Below are 11355 nucleotides of genomic sequence, written 5' to 3'. Positions count from 1 at the left end.
TATATCCTAATTAGATGAAATATACCCTTGTTAATAATCATAAAATTAAATTAAAACATACAAAATTAAAATTAGAAAAAAATATATAATATATAAATAAATAAAAATTAAAAAGAAGACACAAAGTGAAACATCAAGCATAGTATACCAGATGACATGAGAGCATAAAATAGATTTAGGGATGGTATCTTACTTTTGTAGGAAGTTGGAGAGTAGTTTTCAATAAATGTTTTATAACCAAAACTAGGTAGCAATTGATTTTTTATTTTTTTTATTCTTGTTCAAATAGCCAAAACATCTTATAAAAGCAGAGGAGCTAGTATAATTAAGTAGTTCAACAATGGCGTGCTGTCTGTACAATTATTTAATGTCTGGACAAAACAAAAATTTATTTAATTTCGCGACATCTAGCATAAATTCACGTGCATGCATGCATGAATCGAGTGTCTTGTGCATCTATTTAGATGCGGTTTAGTATAATTAAGACTAGCTTAGTACGAGTGATTAAGGTGTATAATATATCACAAATTCTCCTGTGCGGTTGATCGCATGGAATGCGACGGATTTGAAATATTACATTTCTTCACAATAATATATATTTACTTTTATTCATAAGAGCTTTTACTTTCAATTATTTTCACTTGTTAATACTGTTATTCCTAACTGTTTGGTCAAGTAATTATTATCGTAACAAAACGTAATTATTGTTACAATAAAATGTAATATTTCTAAATTATTACATTTATTCACGATAATTATTATTTTTATTCATGAAAACTTGTACTACTACATAAGTATACATTTGTGTGAACAAGTGTATATCTTATGAATTAAAAGTAACCCACCGCATCCCATGCGGTCAACCGCACAGGAGACCAACCCATGATATATTTATGACATTTTAATATCTTGTTTGGTAATAAGTAATACGAAACACACGACCCCCTTATAAATTAAAAATACGAAAATATTATACTAATTTGAGGGATTCTGTATATCACCTACGAAGGTGGTATAATTAATACAAATCCTAATTATAACTATTAATTACTTTATATAATCTTAATACATCGATCGTACATATTATATTTTATATATTTTTTAATACATTTTACCAAACATGATATTAATATGACATATAGTAAAAGACATCTTATCCCATATTGCGTACCAAACATTTTACTGTTTAAATTAATTTTGTGAAGAGTCTTCAATTTTGTTTTGATATATATAAGGTATAGTTCTAGTGAAAATTATAATTTTTATAAGAACGTGAGAATCATTAAAATTATTGCATCTGCTGTAAAAATAAATGCACTTGTTGCTAAATATACTGCACTAAAAAAGAAAAAAAATCGCTCCCTTCAGGATTCGAACTGATGTGCTGCATTCATCCATCAAGATTATGCATCCACCATAGATCTTAATGATCGAATGCGGAAAATGATTCTCCATTATTATTTTATTTAATGGTTCTTACTTGAATCTCTCCAAAAAGTGATTCTATATGGAGAATACTATATTTTGAAAAAGTGTAGAATAATGAATAAATCAATAAATTAGCTGAATAAACCAATAAAACTCATTAACAAACGTATCTATTTAATATGTTAAAAACCTCGCTCCTTCCAAAATTAGCCGAAATATGGAATGTTGATTTGTTCATTAAAATGGCATATTCCCATATATAGCATTCTCTCTCTCTCTCTCAATAAATTTACTTTGAAATAACTCAGAAATAAATAAATGTAAAAAAAAAAGCAAAAAAGATAGATATTAAAAAGAGTGGATTTTGAAAATAGCCACTTTTATATAGTAAAAATAAATTTTACCCACTAATATAAAAACTTTAAAAAATACCCACATTTACCATTTTACCCTTGCATATAAAATTTTTGCAAATACCCACGAATTCACAACCAAAATAATTATAAAAGCAGAGGAGGCAGCGTAGTTCGAATATGGCGTGCCGTCTGCACAATTATTTCATGTCCGGACTAAACAAATTTTATTTTAATTTCGTGACATCTTCACGTACTTGCATGTGTAACCTTGATCTCAGTAATTAATTAATCAATCCAGTGTCTCATGCATCTATTTAGACGGTATAATATAATCACTGTTTAAATTAATTTTGTTACGAGACTTCAATAATAAATTTATGGAAACTAAAGGGACGAAAATTAATATATTTACACTAAATTTATTATTGCAGATTAGTTTACACAGATAAATTTAATATAATTCCTTTTTAATTCTTTTACTTCCCTCCGTCCCACGAATCTTGACGGGTTTTTCTTTTTGGGCCGTTCCACGAATCTTGACACATTTCCAAATAAGGTAATAATTATTACATTATCTCTCCTATTTTATCACTTTTATTACTTTCTCTTTCTTACTTTATCACTTTTATATTTTATTAACTACACTTAAAACAATAATCTACAACTCCTTAATTCTCGTGTCAAAACCAAACGTGTCAAGATTTGTGGGACGGATTGAGTATTTATTGGAATGGATTAAAAATTTAAGATATAAATACCTAGTGACGGCTCCAGGCAGGGACGGAGGCAGGGGGGCTAGAGCCCCTTCCCAAATTTTGAGTTTTTTTTTTAAAATATATATAAATATATGTTTATACCTATTATAAAATAATTTTGTTTTGTAAAAGAGTATTTGGTTATTATATTCTCTCCTATATACTTAATTTAAGGATAATTCTATTATTTAAAACTATATAATCTATGAAATATTGTTTGTTATTATTACTATTATACTTGTCTTTTAATAAAAAAATGCCTAATATGTATGAAATGCTAAAAAAAATTATAATGTATTGAAACTAATTTGTAATATATAGAAAATATATAATCTATGAACATGTTGTTTGTTATTATTATTATTATGCTTGCCTTTTAATAAAAAATATCTTAAATATACGGAATGTCCAAAAAAAGTTTTATGATATATTGAAACTATATAATCTATTAAAATATTGTTCGTTATTATTAGCATTATGCTCGTATTTTAATAAAAAAAATACCTTAAATATACAGAATGCCCAAAAAAAAAATTTCGGGGACTGTCGCCCCCGAACCCCCGCACAGCCCCCCCCCCCCCCCCCCCAACTTAATTCCTGGCTCCAGGGACTGAAGCCCGCTCCCAAATTTTGAATTTTTTTATTATATATGCATATAATATATAAAAAAAAGGAATATAATATATTATTTTAATAATTGTAGTATCTATGTTAATGGCCTAACATTTTACATTAATTTGTTATACTAGTTAGTTAAAATTATGTCATTTTTTATTCCAATTCTATTTCTTAATTAATTTTCAATGTTGAATTTGAATCAATCTTCAAGTTAAATTAAAATGTTATGTATTAATAATGAAAATTAATTTATTTTTTTAGAAGATGAAATAACTTTTTAGAAAAACGTCTAGACATATCTTTACATGCTTTCAATGTACTTGATCTTGAGATATTCTAAAATTTCAATTTATCAAAATAAACAAGGGATAATATTATCACTTCATTTTTAGAGTGATAATATTATGCTTCCTTGAAGTGAAAAGAAAGAACAAAAAATGGTGAGCTTCTCTTTTATAGAAAATGAGATAAAAGAAATGAGACATTTAAAGGCATACATTTTTATTATCTCTCATTTTCTCATGATAAATTTATCCACCAAAGAGCACATCCTATGTCTCCAGTTTGAGATATATGAATCTTATCTTTATTCAACTCAAATTTTCAATTCACCATCTATATGTATTTGCTATCTAATGACTAATATAATTGAAATCTTGAAAAGGCTAACACCAAAAATGAAAAAATGTGTAAAACTAATTATTATACCCAATGCAGAAGAAGCTTGGTCTCTGCTTGATTGAACAACCTTTTACATCTGCTGCTACTATTTATCAGGTTTTAGCTCCAAACACATATATAAGCCTGTCAATCAACACACTTCTGAAAATCCCAAAAAGTTGTAACAGAAGAGGAATATAAATCAGACTTGGCACAGAGCAAAAAAAGCTATAAAACCCTCTAATCTCATCTGCAAAATCATGTTTTGTCTTTCACACGTCAGGCTCTCGTACTGCAACGGGCAAGTTCAGCTCCGGTTCGACTTCACTGAGAGGTGAGAAGAAGAAGGCGACCATGTCATCGCTTACCTCCTCCAGCTTAGACGGGCCCCACTGAAATTTTCAGGTACCATAGTTGGTTATTATTATTTTTTTCGCCAGGAGACATTTACTTTGGGTGCTTTTGAGTATTTAAGGATGAAATGATCGAACAAGCTCAAAATTGTTCGATCCATCAGAGTACGGGGTGGATTGGCTTGTACTTATTATTTTTATCAAACAAGTTTTCTATCCAAAGAGATTTACTTGACACATTGAACACATACCTTAGGGGCGAAGTCCTTGTCGATCAATCTTGCACGTACGCCCTACAAGAGGAGGAAAAAAAATGTGGTATATAAACAAGTGTTGAACATTGAACCAAAACTAATCCACATCGCGCACCAATTGAGAGGCCATACCTCGCTGAAATCATTTGAGACCTCTTTGGATATGAATCTGAGGGATGCACGGTACTCCCTGGCGAGGCACTGGTCAAGAGTTTCAAATCTACCTTCTCGAATCTTGGGATTTAGCACGGATGGGGACGGTCAGATTATGGAGCATGTAAGCAATTCAAATAGACTTCTCAGGGGTAGAAATTCTCAGACTTACTGATTGCAGAGCAACTTTTGAGCTCAACGGAGGAGCCTCTTTGATTTTTTTAAGCATGTCGGTACACCATGTATCGCCAGATTCCGCTGCCCCGTTTTCCTGCAAAGTGAAAATAAGTAGCCCTAAAGATTTTGTGTTTCCAACAATAAGCACATTGACAAAGAAAAATGATGGGACAGGCATGTGTTTTTGAAATATACGAGTGTCGGTTTTATCTGCATTCATGGCAGCTTGGATTTCACAATGTGGTGATCAGGCCATAGATTCCATGTTGATGAGAGATTATTCATAATTAATATCATCACAAAGCCATGTTAAAAAATGCACATAAGATCGACCGAAAAGAAATCCACGCCTCAAATAGGCAACTTACCAGAGCTTCAACAATTTCCTCCACTGTATCATGGCAGAATAAGGAGTCAATCGTTTCAATCCTGAATCACGAAAATAAAGTAGGGGCTCAATAGACAGGATCTTTAAAAAATAGTTGATATTTAACCGTTTGTTAAAAAGTGTGGCATGAATGAAAAGTATTACTTGTGAAGCACACTCCTCTCGTCTGGGTAGACTAAAGTGCCATATTGAGCAAGAGAAGATTCGATGACTGAAGGGGCGTCAGTTATTAAACTACCAAGACGCTCTTCAATCCAAGGAAGCTTCTGTAAAGGGGGAGTGGAATTAGAGAAGATGCTTTTAAATTGAAACTAAACTAAGAAACGAGCTGTAGGCGTGCTGTGGACGACTAACTTCCTTCAGTGAGTAGTGAGTGGCGAGACCACAGGCCATCATTTCAGCACCATTTAGCTTTTCTCCTGTAAGAGCTAAATATTCTCCTGTGTAGAGAAAGTCATCATTAATACATTATTTTCTTAGCATCCATCATAACAAATTCTTCAAGGGATCATCGCGTTCAAAAATTAACAAAACTAAGTAAAATATTTCAGGAGCATCAATCAAGATACCGGCAAAACATAAATCTTTCAAACCTTAGAATCTCTTAATGACTTCTTTGATATCAACTTTAAGATTCATGAAATATAATCAAACCTCAAACTTTATCTTTTCCAGTCATACCTAGATAGCCGGGGAGGCGAGAGAGATAATATGAAGCCCCTGCATCAGGATGAAAACCTATTTGAACCTCCGGACTCGAGAAGACCTGTGATTCATCAATAAACAATTTATAAACTGATGCTAGAGTTTATCATGCCTACAGCCTACACGATACATTTCTTGTTTACTGTTCGGGAGTACCGGCCATGTCATCTTATGCTTCGGGCTTGCCACCGTAAGCACTAATATAGTAATTTAACTAGGTGTGATTTATGGAAGAAATATTTTTTAAAAATCAAATGCAATCCAATAAATCTTTTGCAGAATCAATAAAACTTCCGGTTATCGACTGAGTAAATGAAATTCCAACTTATAAAAGGATCAAGTCTCAACAAAAGGAACCCCATGTATATCATTAACATGCATATCAAAAACAATCAGACAAGCAACCTAATTGCATCCAAAGGCTGATGACAAAGACATATATTCAGCAAGGAAGGTAATTTCTTTACTAATAGCCATTACAGACTATGGGCCTAAGGCATATTCGTGACAATGCTCTTCGTTTTTCTGGCTAAATTTAAATCTACTTGGGTTGACCTTAAATAAGGAGAGTCGACTCAACATTAAAACCCTAAAATGGAAGTTCTTGAAGAAAGAAAATACAAATGAACAAAGAAAGAAACAGTAAGAAGAACACTAATACTTCTATCTTGACTGTCCTAATTTCAGTTGGGATTGTAAACAAATAACTGAAGCCGAAAGTAGTTTAGTCAGGAAATCCATTCAGGGAGCAGTTTCATACAGTTCTATCAGTTACAACGCGGAACATCCCGGGAAGTGAAATACCTGCCCCGCCTCCCATCACAAAACCATCCATTATAGCCACCTAACAAAGAAAAGTTAATGAGAAATCATTTAGCTGAATTAAGTTTTCCTTCAATTTATAAAGAAAAAAAGAACCCCAGTTATTAATTCTATTAATAAACATAAAAGTACTATGATTTGAATAATCACATGAGCATTTCCACTTTGCCAAGACATGTGATTTGACAAACTTTAGGACAACATCATGCCGAAGGTAACGTGATTATAAAAACCCCAGTATTTTGGGGAGGAAATCGATACCATCAATACCCAATTATTTATCAGAATATACTGAAAACTTTGTAATCAACCACTAGTTAAACTTCTTAAGGGCCATCTCTGTGTGCTTCACTCATGAACTTTGGATACGACATGACTTTCACAGACAGTACATATTCTATTTACATTTTCGAATCCATACGGAATACAATGAATTGCCACTCTGGTCCCATTACTGTATAGGTTATGAATGTATCGCGTGCTTGACTCATAGTCGAGAGCACTAAACCATCTTATTCTATCTACAAGATTGACGGTAGAAGTATACAGAGTATACATGACCACTCAGCATATACTTCATATTTGAAGAGAAAAATAACTTTTACGTAGGATTCTCACTTAGAAAAAAATGTAGGTAGCGAACTCACGTGTGGCTTGAGATATGTTCCCAGAACATAGACAAACTTGTACAGACTCTGGAAGAATTCTTTGCATTCCTCAGTTTTCCCTGCGAATCAATTCAAATCAAGTAAAATCTCTGCGAAAACATCAGATGAATCATTACCAGACTTGAGACTTCTATGATTCATAAAAACACTAGTACCATATGCAAATCCAGAACAGATTATAACCTAATCGATCCATTCAGAAAGTTCAAGATACTCTAACTAAATACAAAAACAGCAATCCGCACGAGGACCAACCTTCATCAAGCAGCCGATACAAATCAACCACATCGGTGCCAGAGCAGAATGCTCTATCACCACTTCCCTTTAAGAAAAAGAAAAAACTTCAAATGGGGGAGGCAGGTCATGATATAATGGAAGCGGAATAGTAAGCAATCAGTTACCTTCATTAGGACAAATCCTATACTCGAGTTTTCCTCCCAAGAGTCATATAGTTTATTTAACCGAGTAGCCTAGCATTAAAACAAGCTATTGCAATCAATACAATCTTATTAACATTTCCACAAACAGTCCCCAAGTTTAAAATCAAATAATCTTCAAAAGAAGCTGCCTTAAATAAACATGAAACTACAATTCCTTATATGCAGCACGTAACAATCAGATATAACGACAACATAATAACACTAGGGAGGTGTATACTTTTCATGATTGATAAGATACATGATTGAGTATTTTTATCCTAGTCACTAGGATTTCTCCAATCTCACCCTTTAAATGGGATATGATCCAAGAAAAATTAGCTCATAAGATAGGAATTATCAAGGACCTTCAGATATCCCAAAGTTTCAATCCATCTTAGTAAACAATTGATTAGCTTGTACTACAATTTTATCTATCTATGCTAAAAGTAAACGCCCTTAAATCAGAAGGCAGAAAATTCAGCATGACATTAACCATGTGCGCCGTGAGGGCATTGAGTGCGGTCGGTCTATTCAAAATGGCAGCCCTTGAATTCGCCCTTCCTTCCACTAACACCTGCTATTTGGAATCGAGTACAAAAAGGGTTCCTTCAAAACTCATTCTTTAAATAAGCCAGACGTAAATTTATACAGATTCTCAGCATATACCAACTGATATACAAGAATTTCTTGATTATCTAAGTGAAATCTCAACAGGGCTCCTCCCAGAAACATATACAGTTTACAAATACAAAGAAACTCGAGATAAATGGGAACTATAAACACATAAAATAACTATAAAATCAAGGTTGAAGAAACTGGCCTCGTCTTGTTGGAGATAATCGTGTTGGGTATAATTAGGGAGAGCGGAAAAGCTTCTTCCTGACCGAGAAACAGCGCCATTTCTGTGTAAACAACGGCTCAGTGGCACCAGAATTTTCAGCTTCTGCATTTTCCGAAGAAGAATGAATCTGGGTTGTATTTTCGGAGCTTCTGTTGCGGCTAATTGGTTTTTGAAAATGGGGTTTGGAGAAGAAAAGAGAGCTACAGGCACAGTCTCTAACAGTCTTCACTAATTGCAGGTCTGCCCCTCGCTTTTTGATTAATACTTCGTTCATCTCCAAAAAAAATACTCCCTCCGTCCACGAAATGAGTACTCATTTGTGGACGGCACGGGTTTTAAGAAATGTATGAAGTGTAGTGTGAATAGTTTAAGGGTTCCACTTTTTGAGTGTATTAATTAAAGAGATGTGTGGGGTACACTTGCCAAAAAGGGAAATGGGTACTCATTTCGTGGACGGGGGGAGTACTAGATTTTTTTGTTATTTTGATACGTTCACAAAAATTATTGTTTTCTGTGGTGTGTCTGCTTGTGGTATAAACTTGAAGGACTAATATGCAATATTAGAACATTAAGTGGGCTGCTAAGCAAGGTTATATCAGAATTAGTTGGAGTTAGTTTTCAGATGAGTTCAAAGTTGCGCTCTTGTATCTGCTTTCAGAATATGCGTCTAGGTTCATTCTTCTTCTCTCACATATAAATTCCTTACTTTCCCAGCTGTATTGTGATTTGATTTGTTACAGTTTGTTTAGCAAAATAGAGATAGAAAGAGAGTGAAATTGAGCTTCTTATTTGGTGATTTAGATAGCTTACTCTTTCGGTTTTTCTTGTTTTTTATTTTCATTACTGTAACTTGTAAATTGTTTGAGTGATCTAGTAGTGAAATTCTTGGTTACTCCGTGGATGTAGATCGAAAGATCGAACCACGTAATTTTGGTGTTCTTGATCGTTGTTTACTTTGTGTATTTCGCACATTCTCAATCCGACAAACCACAACAAGTGGCGCCGTCTGTGGGAAGGAGGAGATCGACGCAGAATCTGTCGGAGTTACTGGTTTCGATTAGGTAAAGATCAGGCGGTGTAATCTTTAATAGTTCTTGGTGAAAAAGAGCTATGATGGCAACTGCTAAGTACGATACTGAGAAGTTCACAGGAAAGAATGACTTCTCTTTGTGGAGACTAAAGATGAGAGCCATTCTTGTCCAACAAGGTCTAGCAAATGCTTTGAAGCCGAAGAAAGCACCCAAAGAGGGAGAGAGCAAGGTGAAACATGAGGAAATGTTGCAGAAGGCCACACAGCACGATCATCATATGCCTAGGTGATAAGGTCCTGAGGGAGGTGTTTAGAGAATCAACTGCAGCAGATGTATGGGCTAAGCTGGAAAGCCTCTACATGACTAAGTCCTTGGCAAACCGACTCTACATGAAGAGAAGGCTCTACTCTTACAAGATTTCAGAGGAGAAGAATATCTTAGATCAACTCGATGAATTCAATAAAGCCATTGACGACTTGGCTGATATTGAGGTGGAATTGGAAGATGAAGATAAAGCAATCTTACTGCTCAATGCTTTACCCAAGTCTTTCGACAATATGAGAGATGCCATGTTGTATGGCAGAGAGACTTCCATATCTCTAGAGGAAGTCATGAATGCCCTAAGATCTAAAGAACTACATAAGGCATCTGAGAATAAGCAAGAAGCTGCAAGTGAAAGTCTCAACATCAAAGGAAAATTCAACAAGCAAAAATCCAAGAAGCCATGGAAGGATGGCAAGAAAGCTGGACAGGGGAAGCAGAAGGAAGATGAGGAAAAAGAAACCAGAAAATGCCATTACTGCAAGAAGACAGGGCATATTAAAAAGGATTGCTACAGTTGGAAAAGGAAGCAATCACAGAAGGGTCAATTAGATGCAGTAGACATTGCAGAGCAGTTCCAAGAAGCTGAAGCTTTAAATACTACTTCTACAAAAACTGACACTGATTGGATTCTTGACTCAGGGTGTTCTTTTCATATGTGCCCTGATAAAACTTGGTTTTCTGATTTGCAGATGAAGGAGCTTGGATCTGTGGTTCTAGGGAACAATCAAGTATGTCCTGTAAAGGGCATTGGATCTGTGAAACTAAAGCTATATGATAATTCAGTAAGACTCTTGACAGAAGTGAGGTATATCCCTAGTCTCAAAAGAAATTTAATATCTCTTGGTTCCTTGCAAATGAAGGGATATGAGTTTAAATATTTTGAGAACTATCTGCATGTATTAAAAGGAACCAAAGTTGTTATGACAGGTATAAGAAAACATACACTATATCATCTTCTTGCTGATACTGTAGTGGGTGAGTCAGAGAACATATCCACTTCTGAAATTGAGCTATGGCATGCTAGATTAAGGCATGTAAGTGAAAAGGCCTAACTGAACTAAGAAAACAAGGCTTAATCGATTTAGCTCATGAAGTGAAACTTGATAACTGTGAATCTTGTGCTCTTAGTAAAAGTAAAAAGCTCCCTTATCCTGTTGGAAAACATGTATCTAACATGCCTTTACAATATGTGCATTGTGATCTATGGGGGCCCTCTAAAACCACCACTATAGGTGGAGGGTCCTATTTTATCTCATTAATTAATGATTACTCAAGAAAGGTATGGGTGTATGTTTTAAAACATAAATCAGATGCGTTTGATAAATTTGTTGAATGGTGCAGTGAAGTTGAGACAGAGAAATGATGCAAGCTAAGGTGTCTTATAACAGACAATGGGCTTGAGT

General features: G+C 34.2%; 1 protein-coding gene across 1 annotated transcript; it reads right to left on the bottom strand.

Moving 5' to 3' along the window:
• Positions 1-3835: 3835 nt before the first annotated feature.
• On the bottom strand, positions 3836-8829 carry LOC131024879 (3-hydroxyisobutyryl-CoA hydrolase-like protein 2, mitochondrial). Its single transcript, XM_057954430.1, has 14 exons — positions 8577-8829; positions 8250-8330; positions 7739-7807; positions 7593-7659; positions 7317-7396; positions 6608-6691; positions 5824-5908; positions 5497-5582; positions 5287-5408; positions 5123-5183; positions 4750-4848; positions 4557-4658; positions 4422-4463; positions 3836-4209 (listed from the first exon to the last, which is right to left on the bottom strand). The coding sequence occupies exons 1-14, from the start codon at positions 8703-8705 to the stop codon at positions 4090-4092; spliced, it is 1227 nt and encodes a 408-aa protein (XP_057810413.1). The 5' UTR covers positions 8706-8829; the 3' UTR covers positions 3836-4089.
• Positions 8830-11355: the final 2526 nt, after the last annotated feature.

This window comes from Salvia miltiorrhiza, chromosome 5, assembly GCF_028751815.1.
Source record: "Salvia miltiorrhiza cultivar Shanhuang (shh) chromosome 5, IMPLAD_Smil_shh, whole genome shotgun sequence".
Taxonomy (NCBI): domain Eukaryota; kingdom Viridiplantae; phylum Streptophyta; class Magnoliopsida; order Lamiales; family Lamiaceae; genus Salvia; species Salvia miltiorrhiza.
The sequence above is the reverse complement of the archived record's forward strand: the minus strand, read 5'-3'. Positions and strand labels throughout refer to the sequence as shown.

What these genes read in the sequence shown, in the direction of transcription:
- LOC131024879 (XM_057954430.1), bottom strand. Translation starts at nt 8,705, where the DNA reads ATGCAGAAGCTGAAAATTCTGGTGCCACTGAGCCGTTGTTTACACAGA. An exon ending in ATTATCTCCAACAAGACGAG is followed by an intron (nt 8,331 to 8,576) that starts GCCAGTTTCTTC and finishes TCCAAATAGCAG; the next exon opens with GTGTTAGTGGAAGGAAGGGC. An exon ending in ACAAGGACTTCGCCCCTAAG is followed by an intron (nt 4,210 to 4,421) that starts GTATGTGTTCAA and finishes TGAAAATTTCAG; the next exon opens with TGGGGCCCGTCTAAGCTGGA.